This window comes from Paramisgurnus dabryanus, chromosome 6 (assembly GCF_030506205.2).
Source record: "Paramisgurnus dabryanus chromosome 6, PD_genome_1.1, whole genome shotgun sequence".
NCBI lineage: Eukaryota > Metazoa > Chordata > Actinopteri > Cypriniformes > Cobitidae > Paramisgurnus > Paramisgurnus dabryanus.
This window is the reverse complement of record NC_133342.1, coordinates 24,483,093-24,509,890: the sequence shown is the minus strand read 5'-3', so window position 1 is coordinate 24,509,890 and position 26,798 is coordinate 24,483,093. Positions and strand designations below refer to the sequence as shown.

At 36.3% G+C, this 26,798-nt stretch overlaps 1 protein-coding gene across 3 annotated transcripts; it reads left to right on the top strand.

The window, feature by feature from the left end:
* The first annotated feature begins 1,946 nt into the window (after window positions 1–1,946).
* On the top strand, window positions 1,947–25,961 carry slc12a7a (solute carrier family 12 member 7a). Of its 3 annotated transcripts, none has more exons than XM_065276262.1 (26): window positions 1,947–2,373; window positions 6,375–6,460; window positions 7,104–7,235; window positions 7,353–7,499; window positions 7,734–7,788; window positions 7,872–8,002; window positions 8,221–8,465; window positions 9,745–9,953; window positions 11,962–12,120; window positions 12,972–13,070; window positions 13,391–13,448; window positions 13,578–13,752; window positions 13,937–14,055; window positions 14,278–14,376; window positions 14,631–14,750; window positions 16,826–16,930; window positions 17,227–17,395; window positions 17,642–17,837; window positions 18,691–18,860; window positions 18,959–19,090; window positions 19,762–19,869; window positions 21,121–21,228; window positions 22,055–22,218; window positions 22,330–22,344; window positions 24,652–24,785; window positions 25,054–25,961. In XM_065276262.1, exons 1-26 carry the CDS (start codon window positions 2,253–2,255, stop codon window positions 25,143–25,145), a joined length of 3,348 nt encoding a protein of 1,115 aa, XP_065132334.1. In that variant the 5' UTR covers window positions 1,947–2,252; the 3' UTR covers window positions 25,146–25,961. The 3 variants fall into 3 exon arrangements, with proteins under 3 accessions (XP_065132334.1, XP_065132337.1, XP_065132336.1); XM_065276264.1 differs by lacking the exon at window positions 1,947–2,373 and adding an exon at window positions 5,619–5,760; XM_065276265.1 differs by lacking the exon at window positions 21,121–21,228 and having other exon boundaries at window positions 1,949–2,373.
* The last annotated feature ends 837 nt before the right edge of the window (window positions 25,962–26,798 follow it).

The following is a 26,798-nucleotide window of genomic DNA, read 5'->3' as shown; positions in this document are numbered from 1 at the left end:
CTTATCTTTGTCTGGGAAACTGCCCCTTGTCTATTCAACAGACTATGGCATGGTAAGAAAGAACAGTTAGTATCTTAGACTAAAAGCGTTTTTATGAAACAAAAAGTAATTTTGTAGCATCACTATGGATAACACTTAATTAAAATTTTAGATGTTTGAAAGTGATGAGTATAAATTATTATCTCTCTCTATTTTTCAGTAAGAAGAATCCAGAACATGGCAAAATACAGAGAGTTAAACGTCACGGTGTGTAAGGACCATAAGATGAATCCAGAACATGGCAAAATACAGAGAGTAAAGGTAGGTAACTAAGCCAACATTAGTTTTGCATTAAGTAATACTGTTATTGTTTCCTATTGTAAAAGTTATTATATATTAAAACTATCTGGTTTATACAATAAAATATTTTTATAGTATGTAAATATAGTACTTTGGGTTTGGGTGGAGACAGAATAGGCAGACAGCCTCTGGTTTATAAAAGCACAACAGAAGATCTTATCTGAATGTTATCACAAATTTAAACGTCTGAGAGCTCTTTAAACCACAGTGCAGGTTAGGATGTTGGATTACTGTAGGTGCAATGTATGGCTTATAACGCTATGTGGTCAGAGACAGACTGAACTTTACACTGTTGTATGGTAGCTTGTATAGTTTATTTAAACAAAGATTTAAATATGCAAATGCGTGCATATTAATTAGCCTATATCAATAAGACTCTATTAATACTTTTATTACTTTTTCTTAACAGTCCTTAACGTGGAATAAATGGGTTTTCTAGTTTTCTAGTAGAGTTTGTGGCTTTCTTAATCCAAATGTCCAGAGGTCGCATTTTCAGGCTGCATACGTCATCAAAATTGTCTTATTTCGGAATATTAACGATTATAAAGTTGACTTTTATTCTTAGTTAATACTAAATTGTTGTAATATGCTTATGACTTGCGAATGTAATGCTCAGGTAACTTAAATAAACCAGGCTCGATGACGTATGCAGCCTGCATATGCGACCTCCGCAGGCTGCAGCCTTCGTATTGAGAAACGAGTCAGTACAAATAGTATATACTGCCACCTACTGTCGAAAAGAGTTATGTGATAGATAAAAGCTATGGTCTAAGTATTTCCTCTCTCAGCCTACAGAGGGCAACATCTGTCAATTCTCTAGTAATGTAAATAACCCTTTATAATGAAAAAAAAATTGTAAAGGTGTATTACTGTTGCAAACAGGTTGATAAAAATTGAAAAAGGTCATTTGCATTTAATTGTTTACAATTTTCCATTAAACAAATAATGTATGAGTGCAAAATATCTGCTTTGAACATATTAAATGTTCCTGTTTTATCAGCAAATGACCAATATTTAAGCTGTACACATCTTAGTTGTTATGTGTCCCTGAAAACAATGGTCTTGAATGCTAACTGAATTAATTTGCAGAACCAACAGCACATCAGCAAACCCACAGCTAAACAGCTGCTTATGCAGGTTGTTTCCTGTAAATTCAGCAAAGTGCCACCGCCAAGACCCTTATCAGCCACTCTCACATGACTGATGGATGTGTTGTCAGTGGTAATCCACAAGTCATGTAAGGCTATGGTTATGACACACCCTTAGCGCTACAGGATAAAACATAAGTGATGCACTTTTTAAAATAAAAAGTATGGAAATTGTTTGGAGAATCTGGCTTCAAAATCAAAGTTTTGTATGAACGGATAAACTCCAAACATTTACAAAGATCCAGTAATAGACCTTTCAGGAAAACAAAGGTGGAGCATTTATTTTCGGTTTTACTGGTACTAATGGTTCCTGTGAATGGGAATGATTGTTGCACATGTTTCCTCTCTGGCTGCTAGCATTGGGAGGGGGTTGGGCAGGGAATTGGGCTGTGCTTAAGGAATGCCGCATTGTCTTGCGCCTTTTGTTGCCACCACTTTGTGCACCCTCTGATGACTTCAACACTGCAAACAATCAGCAGTAAACACGACCAACCCTCGCAGGTATAATGGGCAGTTAGCAAAAAACAGGAAGCACCAGCTCTGTGGCAGGAGAATACGGCCCATCAGCAGAAGGGAGGAGTTGTGTAAGCTCCTTATTTGGTGAAAGAGATCACGTGGCCTCCTGCGTCTGAACGGTTCACAACAGTTGTGAAGAAGTTGGGAGAACTTCGAACTTTGGAAAGCCAAGAAGACTTCAGTTGGTAGCTTGGAGAAGAAGAAAGTGAAAGGTTCAGGAGACAGCAAAGCACATGGTGTGAAGGAAAAATGCCCACCACATTCACAGTGGTGCCGGTGGAAGATAGCCCACTATCAGAGACACATGATGAACAGATCCAAAACGAAGAGGACAAGGAGGGGCCAGACACAGCGGCTGGACCCTGCTCAGGTGAGAACTTTTCAGGGAAAAAATGTGCCTCGTACTGAAGCTAAACTCTGCCTGAACATGCCCACAGAAAGGCAGAACTCTTTCTTTTTAATGTATGATTTAAAAAGACTTTATGCTTTTTTGCCTGCAAGTTTGGGTCTGTTTGCAGTAAGAACCTCCTCAAAAACAAACATGTTTGCTACCATGTGTTTGTGAAATCATCTCAGGGAGTGTAAACAAAGTGGTAATTTACTGGACACTTTTTTCCCCTTTTCCTGTTTCTCTCTCTCTCTGTTCCTCTCTCTTACTATCTCTCTTTCTCTCTGTAGGTCATATAAAACCGGGTTGAACATTTAACACTTCTTTATTTCATTTTTTTATTCTGACATCTTCCTTTGCTTTGTTCCATTAAAAGTTGATCCGAATAGACTCATCTTGTTGGAATTTGGAGCAGCATCAGGTTTAGCTTGTTGCGCAACTGGTTGGCTTTAAGACAAACTTGTAATTGGCACAACTAACAACTGTATATAAAGATTTTTTTATTAGAAGGAGTCAATTTATTATTTTCTTTATCCTAAATAATATTAGCCCTCAACATGTTGCTTACAAAGATTTTGTAGACTGGACTTTGATACTCAATTTATTTGGTCCAAAATATGTCAGAAAGTTTGCCCAACTTGCCAGGTTGAGTAATCTGAATCAAACTACACTAGTCAACATTTGAAGTGGATCAAAACCTTTCCTAAAAGTTGTCTTAAAACTAATACCCAGTACCCGTTCTTGTCTTAGAACAACTTTGATGAATGTTTTTGATCCACTTCAAATGTTGACTACTATATTTAAAATTAAAAAGGGTTTGAACGTTACTAGAATGCATTGCATCATGTTTAATTCGATGGTTAATATTGAAATTTTATTGTTTAGTGTTTTGGCTTTACTTATGCTGTTGTTGTTGTTGTTGTCTCTGTGAGTTACTGTATCTGTTGTATTTGGAGTTATTTTTAATTAATGATGTTTGTCATGTTTGTCATCTAAGCTTATGACGCAGCAAAGTGACTAATGAAAATGCACAAACATGCCTACAACACAAAATGATTGAGCAATTATTTGACCAATGTATTGGTCTTTCATATAATATTTTAGGTCGTGTTTGGCCAACAAAATATATTTAGTTCTGTTATTTATTAGGTAAATAAAACTATTTATGTTGGGCCAACTTGTGATTTTAATGCAATCTTTTTAGTCAGGTGGAATTCAGTCCAAAAAAATGCTTGTGATAGGTTGCCTTATTTTATTTTTAAGTTGTCTCAACTATTTTTACAGTGTGGGGTTTATAGTTCTATTACCAATGAAATTGGATAATCCAGTATGTCTGGTTTATTATTATGGCCCCTTTAATTTGTTTAATTTAAAACTTTCCATGACAAAAAGTTCAATTGTGCTTTCCTTTTTGAAATGAAATTATACTACTCAAAATAGTTATATCTTGGAGTAACTTTAAAAAATCTGAAATTATATTTATGCCTTACTGTCACTTTAACATTAATCAGAAATTGACTTTGACTAAATGTACAAAACTTATTTAATTTAAAATAAATAACAAGAGACTGTATTTTTGTTAAAATGAGTTTTATTAACTTATATCAAGTTTCTAATTCTTTACTCAGAAATTGAATGTATTACTTTAGTAAGTTTTTACAAACAATTTATTCCATTCAAATTAGTTCAGTTGGATTAGCACAGATTAGTTGGTTTGGTAAACCTCAATATTATTTGTCAAAAAAACTTTTCCTTTGTTGTTCCCACTTAATTTTTAAACAATGATCAATGTGATCATGAAGGAAAAACAGCCAGTCACAGCATATTACCAATGGAATGATCCAGAAAATAGATTTAATTAAAGAGAAAATTGTTTAGTTTTTCTACACTTACAATGTTAATACAGTAGTTTTTACATTAGGGGAAGGGTAGAGTTACAAAAATACATGGTGCTAAAAAGCATTTTTAACATGTTAAAAACAGAAATGATGGTTTCCAATTAGACCAATGTAAAAATGCACTTTAAACAAATGACACAGTTGTTGACATTTTTTCCAGTGCCGTATAGGGCATTCTGTCAACTTATATAAAGACTGCATTAACAGTTATTAACCCCACCTTAAAACATGACCAGGGGGCAGTTTACCAGACATAGGATTAGGTCTTATATTAGGATATTTAGGTAGTTTTTACAAACATACCTTAAAAAAACCATACTGGTGTGCACACTGAGATAAAACAATGACACTTATATATATATATATATATATATATATATATATATATAATATCAGGGCAAGATGTTTTTAAAATAAGGCAGGTCAAACATGCACTTTAGTCTGGGACTAGGATACGTCTGGGAAACCGCCCAAGCCTGTATTATATTTAGAAATAGGTTTGTTTGGGTTTTGAACGTCCTTATAACTATGATTTTAAAAAGTTGCATTAATTTCTTTGGCACTTACTTACTAATTTACATGATTTTTTTGCATAAAAATTTGTTTACATGGAAATAAATATTACACAGAGAGAATCTTTGAGTTCTCAGGAAAAGGATGTTTCTCATGCCTTGAACCGTCATTGTTTTGTTTTTTTAAAGCGGAAAAAACCTTGAAATTACACCTAGGCTAGGAAATAGACATTTCCCATTAGATTACAATTGACTTCTAAACAAAGATTCAGGAAGAACTTATTTATATGATCCTGTCATTCAAAACTTTAGACTATATAAACAGTAGTTGAGTCTCCAGCTCAAGCCCTTTTGTCTTGGAAAAAGCCTAATCTGTTTGCCTTTATGAAAAGGGTTCTTTCAATCTATTAAATCTGAAATCCTTGAATTAGTTTTTTAGTCACTGCTTTATTTACAGTACCTTCTGAAGAACAGACTCCTATTGTCTCCTGTCTCTTTGAAATATTTCCTTAACTGAACCAATAAAGGTATACAGTTAGCATCTGATAAGACTTGATTTAAAGTTTTTTAGCTGCACGCTTTGTCTTTTGGCAGAGTATACTGGTTTTTAAATAATCTTCTTTGGCAGAAGTCAATAATAAGTCTCAGGGGTTAAAGGCAGTCTAGTTCACAGACCACTGTCAAAAGACAGACTCAACAGAATGAACCTCCCCTGCAATAGAAAGTTAAAGGTTCAGCCCATTTTGATGTTGCTAGTGACTGAAAAAACGAAGACCAACAGGTTTTAGCCCTACCCAACTTCTGAAACATACAGGAAGTGATCGACTTCAGAACATACAATAAATAAATCATTGGGGACACAAGGAAACCCCCGTTTAACATTAAAGTGGAAAAGGTTTGTCATTTGCAAAATCAGTAACGTTCATGTGACAGCATGGATTCAGATTCAGACTTGTTTGGTGAGTTTGACTATTGTTATTGATATGTATGATCAAAAGATCTTTGCAATGCATATCATTTAAAGTTAAATAGTTTTTGTCATATCTACAGTACAAGTACCATGTATGAAAAAACTTTCTTGAATGCTTATAGACACGGCAGAATACAATAGACAGCACTGATAAGTACACAAATATACATATGTACAGAAATAATTATTGTGAAATAATAAAGTAACAGTGTAGAGACCAATATTGTTATTTATAGACAAAAATGTGTACTAAACATTCTTATAGCATAAGTCAAAAGTGTCGTATATTGAGCATGCAGTGATTCACATCTTGGATAACGTTTTTTGGGATGTCACAGCATACTCTGTTCAACCTTCAGATAGGTTTGTACACAAGTAAAGTAGAAAGCAGATGAATTTTAATGTTAAGTTAAAATAAATATTTAATAAGAATTAACTTTGTACTTCCATCTGTCTACTTTCTGCTGTTGTACACATACTGTATATGTAGCATATAGCAAACACAATGTAACACATCGAAACAAAAACTAACTCCACCAGATTATACACAATCTCTTAACAAAAGCTAAAGAATTATGCTTTCTTGTTTTTATCACTTGCCAGACGATGAAGCCTACAGAGAAACCTGCTCCTTAATCAGTACAGATCACGATGAGAGCCTCTATGGAAAGAATATGGCTCTCTATGAGGTAAACGTTTAAAATATAACCTCTAATATTGTGGTCAAAGCTTTAATTGTTGTTTAAGCACGCAGTATCAAAAAGAAACCTACATACGTTTACACTGCAACTCTCTATGGGCACACTGGAGAAAGATTTGTCATTGGCTAGTAATGCTTTTAACCTGCCACACTTTTATTTTGACGTGCAAGTGCAATGGACCCCATACACTCAAAACTCGCTTTTCTATGTTTCTTAAGAGGCCCTGCATTTTATAATCAAATATCTTTGTTGAATGTTGAAAAAACATGCACACATTTCTAAGTTTCAAGTTGTCATATAGATGTCAGTTACAATTTGCACATTGAAATGGTAGATGTGAGACAAAAAAATATATATATTTCTAACCACTAATAAGACTTACATGCACCTATTCTCATTGGAGATGATGTGTGTTTTTATTTAATTTATTACATCCAAAATGTCATTTGGTACCAATTTCATACCCAGGTAGTCTAGTGTGAAATGTGTTTGCATATGCCTGATTGACCTGCATATATGAGATTTTTTTATAGTGTCATAGTAAAGTTCATAGTATCATGTTTATAAATCTCTGATTTGCAATACGTTAAACCATTTAAGTCACAGTTAAATATACCTTTATATGTTATAGGAAGAGATGGACAGCACTCCAATGGTGTCGTCTCTCCTCAACAAGCTGGCAAACTACACCAACATAACTCAAGGGGTTATTGAGCATGAGGAGGCTGAAAGTGAGGATGGTATCAAGAGAGTCACAGTTAATGTATGTTTTCAACCAGACTAACAAACACATATCTGGAGTCCACAGCTTCTGTATTTTACTGTCCTGTTTCTTTGTCCGGCCAAACTTTAATGTTTCATTGCGTCATTCTGTTTAAAGGGTCCTCAGATGGGCACATTTATAGGTGTGTACCTGCCATGCATGCAGAACATCCTAGGTGTGATTTTATTTCTGCGCCTTACATGGATAGTGGGTACAGCAGGCATCTTGCAGTCTCTTGCTATTGTCTTCATGTGCTGTGCTTGCGTAAGTTACTTACATCAACAGTTTATATGTCTTTATTGTTGACTTGTTAATCATATGACTTTAAATGTGAGATTTCACTATGCATGATGCAGTGTTGGCACACACATAATAAACACAACTTTACCTTGCTCGTGTTTTAGGAACATACTTTTGAAAGGCTATAAAAGATATTTATCATATTGTTAATAAATATATTTATCAATCACCCCCTGTTTTTTTTTGTCTTGTCCACAGACCATGCTGACTGCAATTTCAATGAGTGCAATTGCAACTAATGGTGTAGTGCCTGGTATAATTTCAATCTTCTCACTTTTAAATGTAATGTATTTGACTGTGTTTGAATTTAAAGTAATTGTTATTTTTCAACTTTAGCTGGTGGCTCATACTACATGATCTCCCGGACATTAGGCCCAGAGTTTGGAGGTGTAGTTGGTTTGTGTTTCTATCTGGGCACCACCTTTGCAGGATCTATGTACGTGCTTGGCACCATGGAAATTTTGTTGGTAAGTTGATGCTTTGCGAACTACCACTGATGCTCTATAGCATATCACCTTTATCTGGCATGTGTCAGCACTGAGCTTACTTAAGTCAGCAGATTCTATCATACCAAGATTAGTTAGACATTGTACTTTGCCCTAGACATGACCTTAAAAATTACATTGACTTCTTTCCTCAGGGTAATGACACTTACCACTGTTTTCTTTTTCATCACCTTTTACAGAAGTACATAATATCGCCCAACTATACTGTGTTCCAAGCTGACACGAAAGAGAAGGAAATGACAGCAATGCAAAATAACATGCGTCTCTATGGCACCGGTTGTTTGATTGTATTGTCACTGGTAGTGTTTCTTGGAGTGAAATATGTCAACAAGCTGGCGTTGGTCTTCTTGTCATGTGTGATTCTGTCAATAATGGCCGTCTATGCGGGGGCCATCCAAACCACCATCAAGACTACCGATTTTAAGTAAGTAGCACTGCGATTTTTTTTTTATTCCTCTTGTTCAGCTGATTAAGGCAATAGCAATGCCAAGGTCATGGGTTCAATTCCCAGAGATCACATATGCGACCCAGTCTTTGAAAACCCAGCTAAAGTCATTTTTTATTGACTGAGTATGGCAATGTAAAATATTGAAATCAATGATTGATTTAAACTTTGATCCTAATGTCAAAATTAGACTATTACATACATTTATGCATTTGGCAAATACTTGTATTCAAAGTGCCAGAGCATTGCAAGGTATGCATTTTATAGAGCATTTCAAAAGATGTAAACAACAATGGTTCAGAAGCACTTCCTGTTTCAGTTTTTTAACACTAGATAAACGATGGGCTAAAATACAACCAACTGAACATATACAACTGAATCAAAAAGTTAAACAAACACCTTAAAGATAATGATATATGTGAAATAAAAAAAAGTGTCACAAACTGAAACAGGAAGTGTTCGTGAATCAGTGTTGTTTACATCTTTTGAAATGGTCTATATCAGGATACTGTAAGTGTTTCCTGGGTTCAATCCCATGAACTTGCGCAATGCTTATGCAATGCTTTACCACTGAGTTATACTGAGATCAGATGAGAGTATGAAACCAGGATACCACAGGCAGGGTCACAAATACTGATCAAATGAATAGCTTGAATGTTTGGATTAAAGCTACAGCCAAATTAATAATAATAAGTTTCACATCTGCTGTACATCTGATAGAAAAAGTTGGACTTGTTTAATAGAGCATATTTGATGTGAACACATGTACTGTGCTCCATACAAAGGAAAAATACCTTATTTCACTGAAGGGGGAACTGAGAAAAACAACTTAGATTTTTTTAATGACTTTTTGTTTTCAGTTATTTTCTTCTTGATAATTATTTTTTCTAAAAAAAAGCAACAACAAAACTGACTTAAGATACTTATTCACATGATAAATAAGGTTAAGAATGTCCCAAAAATATCAATAACTCATTTTCGACCAAAACGAAACTACTGACTTTTGGCTTTGTAATGTGCACTGTAAAAAATGTCTGTAGAAAATACAGTATTACTGGCAACTAGCTACCAGTAAGTTACTGTAGATTTTACATTTATGTTATTTATTGGCAACAGTTTGTTCAAAGTTAAATGAACATGAAACATTTTTAGTCTTTATCTTCTACAGTAAGCTAATGGGAACCAGCTGCATAATTACAGCAGATTTTTTACAGTGTGTGTTATTTATATTAATTATATTTGTTTTATACATAAACAGAATCTGTCTACTAGGCAACCGTACTTTGCAAAGTTACAAGTTCGACAAGTGTGTAAAGACAGAGACCATCGACAATGTTACCACCACCACCCAACTGTGGGCCCTTTTTTGTAACGACACACAGGATCTACCATGTGATGAGTACTTCATGAATAACAATGTGACAGAGATTAACGCCACCCGTAGCTTGTTCAGCGGCGACATATCAGGTAAGCACTCAGATATAAAGTTATATAAAAATAATTGATGTCGGGCCATTATTATACCATTTGCGATAAATGCTTATACCACGGTTACCACAGATATTGCTAAGACATTGCTCTAGTGATTATTTTAAAGGGGTCATATTATGAGATTTTTTTATGATGTAAAATAAGTAGGGTTGTCATAAGATTAATTGCAAATAATCACATACAAAATAAAAGTGGGTATTTGCATAATATATTTTGTGTAATTATTTTGTTTATAAATACACACATACATGTATTCATTTTTTTTCTTAAATGTATACATCCATGTGTGTATTTATATATACAAAATAATTGCATACAGTGCACACATACACTCACCGGCCACTTTATTAGGTACACCATTCCAACTGCACGTTAACACAAATTTCTAATCAGCCAATCACATGGCGGCAACTCAACGCATTTAGGCATGTAGACATGGTCAAGACGATCTGGTGCAGGTCAAACAGAGCGTCAGAATGGGAAAAAAAAGGTGATTTAAGTGACTTTGAACGTGGCATGGTTGTTGGTGCCAGACGGGCTGGTCTGAGTATTTCACAAAAGAGAAAATATCCAGTGAGCAGCAGTTCTGTGGGCGCAATTGCCTTGTTGATGCCAGAGGTCAGAGGAGAATGGCCAGACTGCCTCGAGCTGATAGAAAGGCAACAGTAACTCAAATAACCACTCGTTACAACCGAGGTATACAGAAGAGCACCTCTGTACGCACAACACGTCGAACCTTGAGGCGGATGGGCTACAGCAGCAGAAGACCACACTGGGTGTCATTCCTGACAGCAAAGAATAGGAAAATGAGGCTACAGTTCGCACAGGCTCACCAAAATTTGACAATAGAAGATTGGAAAAACGTTGCCTGGTCTGATAAGTCTTGATGTCTGCTGCGACATTTGGATGATAGGGTCAGATTTGGCGTCAAAAACATAAAAGCATGGATCCATCCTGCCTTGTATCAATGTTCAAGCTGCTGGTGGTGGTGAAATGGTGTGGGGGATATTTTTTGGCACACTTTGGGCCCATTAGTACCAATTGAGCATTGTGTCAACGCCACAGCCTACCTGAGCATTGTTTCTGACCATGTCCATCCCTTTATGACGACAGTGTACCCATCTTCTGAGGGCTACTTCCAGCAGGATAAATCATCTCAGACTGGTTTCCTGAACATGGCAATGAGTTTACTGTACTTAAATGGCCTCCACAGTCACCAGATCTCAACCCAAAAGAGCACCTTGTGAATATGGACCAAAATCTCTGAGGAATGTTTTCAGGACCTTGTTGAATTAATGCCACGAAGGATTAAGGCAGTTCTGAAGGCAAAAGGGGGTCCAACCCGGTACTAGTAAGGTGTACCTAATAAAGTGGCCGGTGAGTGTATATATTATGCAAAAACAAACTTTTATTTTGTATGTGATTAATTGGGATTAATCTTTAAACAGCCCTAAAAATAAATCTTTGGTGTCCTCAGAGTGTGTATGTTAAGTTTTAGCTCAAATTACCCCACAGGTAATTTATTATAGCAAAATACACTAGTCAACATTTGAAGTGGATCAAATCCTTTTCTAAAAGTTTTCTTAAAACCAATATCCAATACCCGTTCTTGTTTTAGGACAAATTTGTTGAATGTTTTTGATCCACTTCAAATGTTGACTACTATAGTTATAATTGCCACTTTGTAGGCCTGAGCAAAAATGTGCCGTTTTTGGGTGTGTCCTTTAAAATGCAAATGAGCTGATGAGATGCAAACACTGATCGCAATGATGGTGGTTTGTTGCAGTTGAAACTTAATCAAGTGTGCGGTTATCAAAAAAGAAGGCATACCCGCAGAACATTTTTCAACAAATCATAATAAAGCATTCAACAGCCCTGTGGTATATACATTAAGTAAAACGCAATGCAGAAGTTGTATAGCACCAGATTTCGAGTATTTCGTATCATGTATAACACAAGTGTGATGTATTTATCTTTCTAACAGATAACTTGTGGGGACAATATAGCACTAAAGGTGTAATAGTGGAGAAGGAGGAATTGAGTTCAGTATCTAACAGCGCTGGAAGTTCAGGACCTTATGTCCTTAATGATATTGCCACCTGTTTTACCATTCTGGTTGGGATCTACTTTCCCTCAGTTACAGGTAATGCTGATAATCTTCTTACATTTTTTTGTAAACTCATCCTCATGCCATTCCAAACCCTAATGCTGATATTTTATCTGTGGCACACAAAAGCATATATGAAGAGTTTGGTTCCAAAACGCAATAAATCCATAAATCCAAATTGACAAGATGAAAACCACTATTTTCTGTTACAAAGTTTCACATAGCATCTTTAGGTTATAATACATAAAAATTAAAATCCATAATTTGATTTTTATAAAGATTTATAAAAACTGATTTTTTTTCAAAATGCTATAAATCTATTGAATCAATATATAAATGTGCATTCATCTTTGCCATGTTATATTTATTTAGTAGACTAGTGGTATACATTGATTAAAAAAAATAAACATTCATGGCTTTAATCAAAAGACTTTCTTTGTCATATTAAAATGAAGAATTTACTTTTTAATACAGACCAGATACAATACTGATTTTGGCGGTAACTAATAAAAAATGGCGTTTACCGCATTTTGGAACCAAACTGTTCATTTGAAGAGTCTTCACACAGCATTTTTTTTATACAATGATCACGTCTTTTCATTTTGAAAAGCTTGTCACTGTTAACCCATGTTGTTATATTAATTGGAATATTCTTCACAATTTTTCTTTTATTGCTTTGACGTAACATGCAATGTTATCAACTGTACCTTAGTAATACAAATATAAGTTTATATTCCTATATTATAGTATACGTTTTACAAATATAAGCCCCTCAGCCTTAAAGTGTTGAATTTTTTTCTTGGGTAGACTGTTTCTTTGTCTACATTGTGGAAAAGTTTAGCCCCAAACATACCTTTCGAAAATTATTTCTTTATTTATTTTCACAGGAATCATGGCGGGCTCAAGTAGATCTGGAAATCTTAAAGACGCTCAACGATCCATTCCCACGGGCACAATTATGGCTGTCGTAACCACCTCCTTTATCTGTATCTTTTTGCTGCATTGAAGTACGAATCCTCTAGGGCAGGGGTGTCAAACCCAATTCCTGGAGGGCCGGTGTATCTGCAGAGTTTAGATCCAGCCCTAATCAAACACATCTGATGCAGCTAATCAAGGCCTTCAGGATTACTAGAAAGTTCAAGACAGGTGTGTTTGAGCTGGTTGGAGCTAAACTCTGCAGGACACCGGTCCTCCAGGAACTGAGTTTGACTCCCCTGCTCTAGGGAAAGAATTTAAGCTCATCCTACTCTGTCATTATTTTTAAGTCATTATCAAGTCAGATAAAACCCTTTATTATGATAAACAGACATCTCCTGTGTGGTGTTATTTGGAGCGTGTATTGAAGGAGTAGCATTACGAGACAAGTAAGCACTGTTTTGTAACAACTATTAAAGTAGTTTGCCAGAAAACGCTTGCTAAATTTGCAAATATTACACTTACAGTTACAAAATTTGCCTGCATTCAACCTGTCTTTACATGTTTTTCCACGATAGGTATGGAGAGTCGGTTAACAGGACTCTCATAGTTGGTACGCTAGCGTGGCCGTCTCCTTGGTTGATTGTGATTGGCTCATTTTTCTCTTGCTGTGGGGCGGGGCTACAAAGCCTAACCAGTGCCCCCAGGATCCTTCAGGCTATAGCACGAGATGGCATCATGCCTTTCCTGCAGGTACCAACATGTTGCTGTTTTACCTTTATATGCAAGCTAATATTACACTGAGTCATGTTTAAACATTTCTCAAAGCATAGGCTGCAATATACGTAATCTCTTACAGTAAGATTAACACAGCATAGTGTAGTAGTTGATGTGCAGTGTGCTCCAAAGCATTGTGCAATTTATGTCTTTTTGATAGGTGTTTGGTCATAGTAAATCTAACGGTGAGCCGACTTGGGCTTTACTGCTCACTGGAGCCATCTGTGAGATTGGGATCCTCATTGGCTCTCTGGATGAGGTTGCTCCCATCCTCTCAATGTGAGTGCTGTTATCCATCTTTTCTTGTCTTTATGTGAGAAATATTATATATACGCACACCTTAGCAGCCCAAATATTATATGTGTATATATATAAAATGCATATCTGTGAAACATTTCCCAACCAACCAGAATAAAGCATTCAACAGCCCCAGGGTATAAATTATAATATTGTTCATCACATGCAGTTCTTTTACTTTCATTTTTCTTTTTGCACTTGCAGGTTTTTCTTGATGTGTTACCTCTTTGTAAACCTGGCTTGTGCTGTCCAAACACTTCTGCGCACGCCAAATTGGAGGCCAAGGTTCAAGTTCTATCACTGGTAAGTCGCATTGTGTGATTACCAGAGCAACTCTTGTATACTAGAACATAACGGCTTTGCTCGGACACAAACTTTGTTGTCCCACATTCAAATTAATGCTGTGACATTGGTGTTCGTTTTTCATTAACCACACTAGCGTGGCTCCAGCTTATTAGTTCTGCATGTACACTGAGGTAGAATGAGTCTGACCAAAGTTAATGTTTGCTTACAGCATGCCATTAAATGCAACCGTGGATTTGTTTATATACCTGCAGGTTCCTCTCGTTTCTCGGGATGAGTCTGAGTCTCTCCCTCATGTTTGTCTCGTCTTGGTATTATGCGTTGATTGTCATTGTGTTTGCTGGATTCATCTACAAATACATAGAATACAGAGGGTAAGCAAGAGTCACTTTACATACACAATAATATACACAATATAGCCAACTGGTGCCAAAATATTTAAATCAGAGTGCAATTATTTACAATTATTCACTTAAAAAGTTGTGTAATAACTAGGAATGCACCGATGTATTAGACAATAATTGGTATTGATACATCATTTCTATTATCGGACATCGGCTGAATGTATAAAACAGCAGATGATCAGGGCAGATTATAACCCCACCAGATCTCATACTGTGTGATTTTTATTTTTTTTATTGGGTCATAATGACAACAAAGTTACAGTTTACACTACTAGGATTTCATTAAATAATTATTTTAAAGCTTGCGTAACACACGCTGTTTCTGCATTTCTGATGTTAATCTGGAGTACCCATAGAGCAGTATTACATCCTTTATATCTCTTAAGAGTCTTTAGTTTAATCAGATTTATAAAAGAAAGATTAGCTTTACCGAATCTTTCTGATAACGTACGAAAAAATGAAGAAGGAGGAGTTACTACCGCGGGAGGAGCGAATACGAGTCACGCAACACTATACAACACTGTTTAACTTATGATTCACTTCATGTTTGTGTCATTTATATAATATGCATGCGCCTATTTCCAACATAAGACAAAAGTTTTACTTACCGCATGCAACCCATGACCCCGTTGGGAAAATCCAGTGCATCAAACACACGCAAAACTCCGCTGCTACCCCGGATAATAAACTATATCTATTGTTTTCATAAGGCTGGCTTTCTTCTCCTTACATCCAAAACCTCACTTCTTCATTCGTGCCATTGTTGAGTTTTGAAATTAAACAATGCTGTGTCCCGTGATATGGTGTTTGTAAGGTCTAGCGTCTCCCGCTGTTTGATGGTTGGGCAGGGTTTTCCAGGGGAAGTGCCCATATAAAGAAGTGATACATATAGTAAACCCCGAAACGTCAGCTGGACCTTCAATCGAAAAAAACTTTCAGAAACTTGTACGAACCCTGACAAAGTGCATTCGACACAGAAATACTCTGTAACACGCCCAACTGCCTTTTTGACACTTTGCCTACGTTTAGCATGAGGAAACAACTCTATAACTGTGTTTATAAGTCAGAATGCTTAAAATACCATTGAACCACCCCTTTAAAGGAGTAAACAACTAAAATATTGGTATCGGGACACTGTAAAAAATATCTGCTTTTTTTTTGTCAAATCAACATATATATTTTTATGCTATTTTAACTTAATAAGTTAAACAATTTTAACTTGTTTTTATAAGTTATGTCAACTATTTACAGGTCAAAACTTAAAATATTGACTTACAAAACCAAGTTGTTTTAACTTTATGCTGCATTTTATTTTATAGTGCAGATGTCATTCTAAGTAATCGAATATCAGTATCTGCACAGAAATGTTATATCATCCTTGACACGTTACTTGGCATTCTGAAGTGCTTGATTCTGATTGGTCAGTGACGACATTCCAAGATTTGTTATTAGCAGATTACAACCGCCTTAAACTGATAACACAGCCTTATCTAGGTAGAATGAGTCATCTTGACCTGTACAGTTTAACACTTTCAATAAAATTAAATATGAATATGCAAATGAAAACATTTAAAATTTTATTTACAAACTATTTAACCAAATGCATGTTCTTCTTCTATGAACGTGAACTCGTTTGAATGTGAACTTGTTTGAACGCTTTTTGACCTAAGGCTGATAGTTTTCTTACAGATAAGCTAAGAACATAATTATATTAAGCAATATTTAGTGTCTATATATTTACTTGGTGGCAAGTAGCTGTTTGTTATTGCAAATGAATCCCTTCAGGATCATAAAAAAATGTCAGGAGCTAATTGTGAATTTTCCCGTACTTAATTCATGGTGTAAAATAATCTTGCTCTTAGTTTGTTCATGGTACCTAATGGATGATAACCAATGTTTACAACCCTATAAAAAAGCAGTTACTGATTGACTCATGTTTAAATAAGTTAACTCAATAATCCTACAGTTTAACACAGATGTGTTATCTTTACAGGTTATGTTACATGTCATTGCTCACTCTTTTGTTTTGTTTTGCATCACCTCAGGGCGGAGAAGGAATGGGGAGATGGGCTCCGAGGATTGTCACTTAATGCAGCTCACTACTCCCTCATCAAACTGGAAGAGACGCAACTACACACCAAAAACTGGAGGTTAGGATTAAATAGACATTAATTCATGTATAAACTGTGCTAATTTGTGACCCTGCTCGTCAAAACCCAGCTAAAGTGAATTTTTTGTTGATTTAATATTTTCAGTATAAAATCATTGTACATAATGTAAAGAACATTCTGTGAAAAATGTAACCTTGATATTTTTAATAATGACTTTTGATATTTAAATCAATGTGATATCAATCTGATACTACTGATATCTTTATTAGATTATGAGACTTTAGCCTGGATTTCACAGACAGGATCACATTTTTCGAATCCAATTTCTTTTCCAGACCCCAGCTGCTGGTGTTCCTGAAACTGGACTCTGACCTGGAAGTGAAACATTCACGTCTGCTGTCCTTCACAACACAGCTTAAGGCTGGAAGGGGTCTGACTATCGTCTGCTCCGTACTGGAGGGGACTTACATGGCTCGTACAGCAGATGCTAAAACCTCTGAACAGGTGAAGATATGAGGTTAAAGCTGAACCTCTGTATTTGATAACTAGATTGCATTCTCAGACTGTTTTGTCATCTTTGGATTATTTAATATTAATAAAAAAGATATTGCACATATTCAGACCTCAGGTTTAGTAGTCACAATGTTTTATTATATTCAGTATGAAAGTTTTCAGATACTGCTAGACAACTGACTATATTACTAGTAAAGTGTACAGTGTAACGCTAACCTATCCATTATTATTTTACAGAATATCAAAGCAGCCATGGCAAAAGAAAAAATGAAGGGATTCTGTCACGTGGTGGTGTCATCTAACCAGCGAGATGGTTTTTCTCAACTCATTCAGTCTGCAGGGCTGGGTGGTATGAAACACAATGCAGTGTTGATGTCCTGGCCCACTAACTGGAAACAGGCAGAGAGCTCCCTCTCCTGGAGGAACTTCATCGGTGCGGAAACATAATTCTCTAATCCCGTGCTGGTAGAAAGTCAGATAATCCGCTTTTAAGAGTTTAAGGGTGGTGAGGTCAGGGATTATTAATAAGGATTATAAGACTTGAGCTGAGCTTTATTAGGACTAAATTGTTTCTCAGTTTAAGTCTCAAATCTCAAGTGAAAGAGGAATAACTAAAAGTCCATTGAAGTCAATGTACCGTTCATGTATCATAGTTTAGGCACCATCACTCAGTCCCTCCAGAAAAATGTGCTTATGCGATCGCACAATTTAACGCGTAATCAGCCAAAGTCCACATATTTAAATACGCTGCACTTTTGGAGCATAAATTGCAGATTTCCATGCACAAAATATGCGGAGCATGTATGATTTCATAAACCCGGCATTTTTGTAGCAAAAATCACAAATATCTTAGCAGAAAGTTGAAAAATGTTGCATTTACCTCACACAAGCGCAGCATGTCCCGTTGCCATGGCAACGTTATGAAGTGACGTGATTATGTGACGCATAAAATTGCATAAATATCCCACATATTCCATAGCATTTTTTAAGAAAATATGCCACAAGATCAAGGATTTTTGCCTGCACCAGTGTTGACAAAGTGATATTTTAGCACATATAGTAATTTAAAAGTCATAAAGTTTCTGGGAAAACAGACCAGTTTCAAAATGAGAAAAGACATTTTGATATGTTGAACCCCAACTTCCTGTTTTAATCGGAAATGTCAACACAGGAAAGAACTGTTTGGTTTTACAAGTTACAAGTGTACAAGTTTCATCAAATGCTGAACTCATTAAAAGCTTATAAAATTACAATGCACTACTAAACAAATATTTTTTGCCCCAAAGAAACCATTAGAGAGACAACTGCTGCCCACCAGGCCCTTCTAGTGGCGAAAAACATTGACAGTTTCCCCACAAACCAGGATCGGTTTGCAGAGGGTACCATTGATGTCTGGTGGATTGTCCATGATGGCGGTCTGCTCATGCTTCTTCCATTTCTGCTCCGTCAGCACAAGGTATGAAACAATAGCATATCTGTTACAGCAAAGCTGCTGAGATATTTGTTTATAATAGTTTTCAAATAAATGCCCTTTTTCTGCATTAAAATGCCCAGGTTTGGAAAAAGTGCAGAATGAGAATCTTCACGGTGGCTCAGATGGATGACAACAGCATCCAAATGAAGAAAGACCTGCAGATGTTCTTATATCACCTGCGTCTCGATGCTAAAGTGGAAGTTGTTGAAATGGTGAGAATGAATTTTGACCACCCTCAGGGTCTTAGCACACCAAAAATCTAAAATAATGATAGTCAGAAACTATATTATTACCCAGTGGCGGCCGGTGATTTATTTTCTCGAGGACGCATGATGCGAAGTTCGTCACAACATGTATGTAGCCCGTCATGTGTGTGGTTCGTCATTTCAAAATATGTGTTTTGCGCGTCTAGTGATCCTATGTGCATGTATGGCGTTTAATCACACATCACATGTCATGTCAAAATAAGTGCCTGCTGCAGACGTGTCTACAGGGTTTATGATAAAAGAGACACTCGCCTTTGCCAGATACTTGCATAATCTCATGCGTAATCAAAGTTTACTGTTTAGGGAATGTCTTGCGTGTATTTTGTGAGCGTCTCTTATCATAAACGGTTTTGACGCATGTACAGCAGGCACTTATTTTGACAAAACACGTGATGCACATGGTTCACATGACGCAACAAACACATATTTTGAAAACACCAGCAAAACGCATGACACTCCCAACACATATTTTAAGTTTGTGCCCCTCGGATGAGCAGTCATGAGCCGCCACTGATATTACCTGCTCTACAAATCCTATTAATAAACATATAATAGAATCAATCTTAGAAATATGCTGAAAGTGAACTATTTAATGTGACCTCTGTCATGTACTGTAGCATGCAGGTGATATCTCAGCCTTCACCTATGAGAAGACGCTCGTGATGGAGCAACGGTCTCAGATGCTGAAGCACATGCAGCTTTCTAGGACAGAGCGAGAGAGAGAGGTAATATTTCTCCATCAATCTGTTCTTCTTAGAGTCAGACAAGCTTTATTCAGTGAAACACAATTCAATTCAATTCAATTTTATTTATATAGTGCTTTTCACAATTGGTGATTGTTTCAAAGCAGCTTTACATTAATAGAAGCACAGAAAATCGACAGATAACACAACATAATACACAATAGCACAAGCAGCTAAATTTGCTGCGACTATGAATCAACATTATAAGCATGTGTATTACTAATGTAACGTAAAGAAGAGGATGCTAAGTTAAGCCTAAGAAGGCTGCAAAAAAACCCCTAGGAGAAAAAAACCCCCAGACTTTTAGCCGGGGAATAAAAAAAAGTCCTAAGAAAAACCCTTGGGAGATATATATATATATATATAACACAACATGTTCCTTCAGGAGCATGGTATTAAATGCAACATAAGACACAGGACTACAGGCCTGATCTGCACAAAACTAAATAGACTAAATAAATAAGAACCAAGAATGAAACTGACTACACAAGACTACATAAAGTGCATGTGTGTAAACAGCGAAACACAGTGACAGTTCTACATTGAACAACTTGGCATAGAACTGTGCAAATATTGTACATTAATAAATTAAAGGGCACCTATTATGCAAAATCCCCTTAGGTGTTTGCACATAATTGTGTGTTGGCAGTGTGTAAACACAACCACCCTACAATAAAAAACCACCCACTCCTTTTTTAATCCCCGTTAAAGCAAAGCACTCTCATTAGACATGCTGTTTTGATGCTCTTGTTATGTTAATGCGATGTCACACTGAGAAAGCCCCACCTACGGCCCCTGACTGACAGTCCTGCATTACCATAGTTTCCGGCCTTAGCAAATTGTGTCATACTATTATCTCAGACTGTATTAACAGTCAGTTTTAACTAAAAGCGTTTATTGTCTCTTTTGCCAAGGGAGTGAGGAGCAGTAGCTCATTTGCATTTAAAGGTACAGACACATTTTGGGCATCACTGAGACTTATATTGCATCTTGTAAAAATAGGCATAATACTGTACTGTAGGTGCCCTTAAAGTGATGAAGTTCATAAGGTGATCTGTCTCTTATTTTGTTCTCATGGAAAGGTAAGGACGCTTCCTCCTGAAATGTGGTTGTGTGGCAAATGGGCTTTAGTTGCATTAGTTACTGTATGTCAGAGCTGTGTGTCAAACAAGGCCTCTTCCTCCTGCTTAACAATTTTGGATTGTTTGCTCTATACTGCATGGCGATTGGCAGATTCAAAGCATCACAGACGAATCTCGGAATTCCATCAGAAGGAAGCCCTGTGCGGAGAAACCGTCTCCCAACGTCTTGAAAGTACCAACCATAGTTCTGGAGAAGGAGGTAGCTCAGGGCTTCCATTTTTTTTTACTCCATTTTCACATCTCCAACTGAACTGGTCGATCCAGACTCCCTCTTCACAATTTTAGGCATAACAGAGCCACAGCGTTTACAGTATTGAAAGCTGTATTTCCACTTACAGTACTTTATTTCTTTTTTGTTTTATTAAAATACACAGAATAGAATAAACAACTATGTTTTTCATCAAGAATTACATATGTAGTTACTAAAGTAGATGTTTATGTGTAAAAATAACTGTGGCCCTGAAAGTGTCAGAACTTCATTTGTCAACAGCATGCCTGCATGTGTTATAATAGAGCATGTGTGTAGTATACTGTACATGGATAGCTTTAAGTTTAATGTCAATGTACATACAGTAGCTTTACTAATTTTCTTATATTTTCTGATCTTTTATTTGACATTTATTGATATGGATATAAGGATTGTTACTCTCAGTAGTCTGTATTTATATACTGTGTTTGTCCCTGCTGAAAAGACCAAAGCTGCCCACCAGCCCATGTTGCGTTTTTGATGCTGGTGTCTATAGGTTTCCTATGTAACTGAACCAGGATGATTTCCTCGGTCAGTGAGGTTTACCAGAAAGACCATGCTGATTATCCAGCTTTGAGTTTAATTTTCATCAGCATGGCTAACCCAATACTAACCAGCCTGGACCAACATTAAAAATCATGCTGATCCATGCCTGGTCTTTTCAGCACGGTCTTCTATGTTTTTTTCTTAGGGCCAACTTCCTGTTCTACTGTATTGCATCTCGAGAGAACCATAAAGCGGTATATTGTTGTTAACATTGTGTTTCTTACCTCTTCAGGCTCAGCTGATTCATGACAGGAACACTAAGTCTCACGCTATCCTGAATGACAAGGTCACGCCCACCTCCGACCGGGTCCAAATGACCTGGACCAAAGAGAAGCTGATTAGTGAAAGGAACCGTCATCGGGAGCCCAACATGGCTGTGCGGGACATCTTCAGACCGTGAGTTCATTGATTAACTACATCTACGCAGGTCACTTACATATTGTGGATCAGTGTAATGAAAATGATTTTGTCACAGTTTGATGATTTTGTTTTGTTTTGTTATTCCAGAGAGTGGGAGAATCTGTAAGTTTTTAGACTTTTCAGACGGTTTGGTTGCTTAATGGCTTGTGTTAGTTTTTTGATGTTCAGTAACAGAATGTGTTGAATGTGCACGTGTGTCGCTCTAAACATACAGTATGGCATGACGTGATGTGTGTTTTTGTGTGGGCTGGTATGGCTTAAGTTACATAGTAGACTTGCATAGGCACAGCATGTGAGTGCAAAGCATGTTACTTGTGTCCGTGTGACAGTCCGTTCTGTTTACTTGTGTAACAACACTAACCTAAATAACAATTAGTTTGATGCTGACAATATTTACAACCCGCCATACATACCTCACTCGCCATACATACCTCTGCATACATTTTTGTAAGGTACACTTGTTTAAGGTACACTTCGCTTTCAATGGGATTTCCACCAGAGGCGTTTGGCTTTCTCTGTTTTGATGCAGATTTAGTTATGAATTTGTGAAGCAGACACGTAAAACCAACTTGTCTTTGTTAGGTATAGTGTGCCATTTGGTACTTATTTATGGTCATGTGCATTCAAATAAAACACAGCTGACTAAACATATGTAAAGATGTATTTTGATCTTTCATTACTGTCCCTTTGGAAAGTCGGCAACAGTGTTGGGGGGGAGTAACGCATTACAAGTAACGTGCATTATATAATATTATACCACGAGTCCGTTGAATGCTGTATTCTGATTGGCTGAGAAATGTTCCGTGGGTATGCATTAATTTCTGATAACCGCACACCTAACTTGTCAAATGTCTAAAAAATAGGCACCAGAGCAATGTTTGTGGTAACCGTGGAATAAGAGGAATAATTGACTTCGTTCCTTTGAATTATTTGTAAATATTGCACACCCGCGTCTGGCCGCATTGCACCTTGGGTGTGCATTATTTTCTTATAATTCAATGGCCCGTTGTCAATTATTCCTTACATATTACTTTTCTGAAGTTACAAGTAAAGCAATGCGTTACTTTTTAAATGTACACATTAATATAAAGTACACAAACTTTTTTTAAAAAGTAATGCGAGTTGATTTTCAGTTTAATTAATTTGATTTAAAAATAATAATGTACTGAATTAAACTAAACGTAGTCATGTAGAATTATGCAAACTTTATGCGTGCGTGCCTAAGCAGGAACAGTATGGATCAGAAACGGATGTGGCAGGCCAGAGATTGACATTTTTGTATTGGAAATATGCAGTTTCTGAATGTAGAGCTTTTCAGTCATAAAAACACCTGCAAGGCCTGAAAGAGATCAAGCCTCAGCCAAGTAAGAAAAAGTAACTTAAAAGTAACTTAAGTATTATTTTTCATCAAAAGTAACTAACGCAATTAGTTACTTTTTTGGGGAATAACTTAATATTGTAATGCATTACTTTTATAAATAAGTTTCCCCAACACTGGTCGCCAATATATTCCTGTAAAAAGCAAGTTCTGGCATACCTTCAATTCCAACTGTTACAGTCACACAAGCATAAACTGAAGAATATACACCAATAAGGTTCAGTTTTGTCTGCTTTGTAACTTTGAATGAACCTACATCAATGCAGAAAAAGATGCTTAGCTATATACCAAAAGTAACACCCGGTTGCGTTATTCCAATGTAGCCATATTTCTTACCTTAAGTGCTCCGTAGCAGAAGTTTCAGGAACTCATTTAGTAGGATGAGTATTTGTCATGGTTTTATGTTGGCATCATCACAATATTTGCATATTGAATTGCAGTTGGTCTTCTTTCTAAAATTTTTTACCATATTGCCTGAACACTGCAAAGATGGTGTGGATTTACAGTACCTTAATTCCCACACAGTAGCAACGCCATCTCACGAGAATTCATACATATTCATACAAGTTGGCTAATACGTATTAATTCATATGATCACATTTGTCAGTTTTTGTGCAATTTGCTCTGACCCCTTTGATGTTGGGGTTAGGGGTTGGGTTTTCATTGTTTTTTATGAGAATCGTATGTTTTTGCACAATTAACTTTGTATGAATTTATACAAATTAGCCAACTTGTAAAATATGTAAGAATTCTTGTGAGATCAGGCTGCAAAAATACAACCTTAGGGCCATGTCAAGAACAGCAATGAGTTTTTTTGATGGACTTCTTTATTGAGGAATAACCCAAAAGCAAAACTTACCTGAAACGTAAACATAATTCTTCTGCTAAACACTGGTATTTTAAGGAAATGGATATCTAGTTTAACTAATACTACAACAAGAAAAACTCACAACAAAAATTATGTGTTTGGGTTCTGCCTCTACGCTACGAGTAATAATGCTGATCGGGTGGTCTGAATGAATTTTTCATAGGAATCATGCAAATGTAAGAAGAATGCACACGGCGGTAAAACTGAATGAGGTCGTGGTCAACAAATCCCAAGGGGCCCAGCTGGTGTTGCTAAACATGCCGGGACCACCCAAAAGCAAAGATGGGGATGAGAACTGTATCCTTTCATGTGAAATGCCCTGCAGTGGTACTTGAAAGGGGCTGTTATGTTGCTTGATCCATACTGGAAAGCATCGTGTGTGATAACATGATTTCCTGTTTCTTTCAGACTCTTGAGATTTATTTCTAGTAAATGACAAATATTCGGTCATTTACTTAAAGTCTTCCTTTAGTCAAGAATTTAATTATAAATATTTAAATGTCTTTATATAAAGTTTTTCACACTTTATCGCTGCAAGGTTTTATCTCCTTCACTTTGATGTCAGATATGGAGTTCCTGGAAGTCTTGACAGAGGGATTGAACCGGGTGCTGCTTGTCCGAGGTGGTGGCAGGGAGGTCATCACTATTTACTCTTAGCACCCAAGCAAGGACAGGACAGACATTGAGGAAAGTATTTTTTGTGCGAACAGACTGTTCAGTACTTCAGAGTTCGCAGAAGGCCAGAGCTGGGCAGATACTGTACAGATGAACTCAGCTGTAAGCTGTCCCACCCCTGCTGCAGGCCAGCACTGAATGTTCACAGATGGTGGAGGAGAATTGTTCTTTACTTGGCTGTGAATGTGATCCTTAATAACGTATACCCTGTAAATAGAGACACACCAACTGTTTAGCTGGATCCCCTAAGACTTGAAGGTAATGTCAGTATTGTTGTCTTACTGCTGAGGCCATAGTAATTTAACTGCAGAGACAACAGTGTTCAATTATGATAGTGTTTTGAGTTTGTGATTTGTACATATGTATTACTTGTTATTTTGAAACATTTCAAATCTTTCTTCTGATCTTTATGTCATGTTTAATGTTAGTTTAGATTTTGGTTTGTTTGTTTGTTTGTTTTATATGATTTGATCAGTGTTGCTTTCACAATACAGTATGGGTAGAATTACTGATATAATCAAATCAGCCAAACCAAATGCATTCTGCATTATTTACTACTACGAGTTTCACTTCTTTTAAATATTTCTTATTTTAAATAAAACTAGAACAAAAACATGAAACTTGTGCATAGGAACTAGTTTTCTCATAAATAAATTATTAATGTTTAGTTTTAGTTTAGAATGAGTATGAAACAAAGGCACTCATATTGCAAGTATTCACAAATGAGTATGTATGTATATAGATTTTATATTATTTCATTAAACTTAATATCAGTAATAAATGATATTTCAAGTCTGACTGAATGAATATTTTCTTACACCATCATTTGAAACATTTTTTTCTAATTCATATTTTGTTTAAGACTGGAATTGTGTTTTCATTATCACCATTCATTCTTTACACTGTGATATTCTGTTACTGTATGTGTTAAATGGACTTTGACATAAATCTTGAATTTACTGTGGATGCATTACTAGTTGACACAACAGTATTTCAGAAAATTCCATTTCATTGTAACTAAATCACTAGCTATGAAAACATACTGATTTGGTGTTTTAGGAGGCCATTCCTTGTGTTGTATCACCTTAAAGGTGCACTGTGTAGACTTTAGTGGCATCTAGAGGTGAGGTTGGGAATTGCAACCAATGGCTCAGTCCAATGCTCACCCTTCCCTTTCAAAGCACATCCTAGAAAGGGTGCATATCTCAGCTGCTACGGCATCATGCATCATTGAAGGACATCTCAATTTGAAGGATGTTTTGAAAGCAGCCTTTATTTCGTGTCCTCCATTTGGCCTCTTTTGAAGGATGACCTCAAATAGCTCACAATTCTGCACACATTCCATAAACATTGCGAAAATCAAGTCGGCTTGCCCAATTTTGTATAGGGCAAAAACATGTTTTTAGAGATGAAGACATTTATGATATTCTCAGTTTTGTTGTAAATTATTCACATAGGCCTAATGTTAAACTGCCCATGTGGTAAAGATTGAAGACTACAAACGGTTATCCTGTTCTAGCTTTAAATATATAAGGACCTTAAAGCCTCAGAATGACTGGTCTATGATGGACAAAGCCCCCATAGGATGCAACCTTGCTTTTGAGAAACAGCCATAGAGAAGCTACGGTAGCCGCC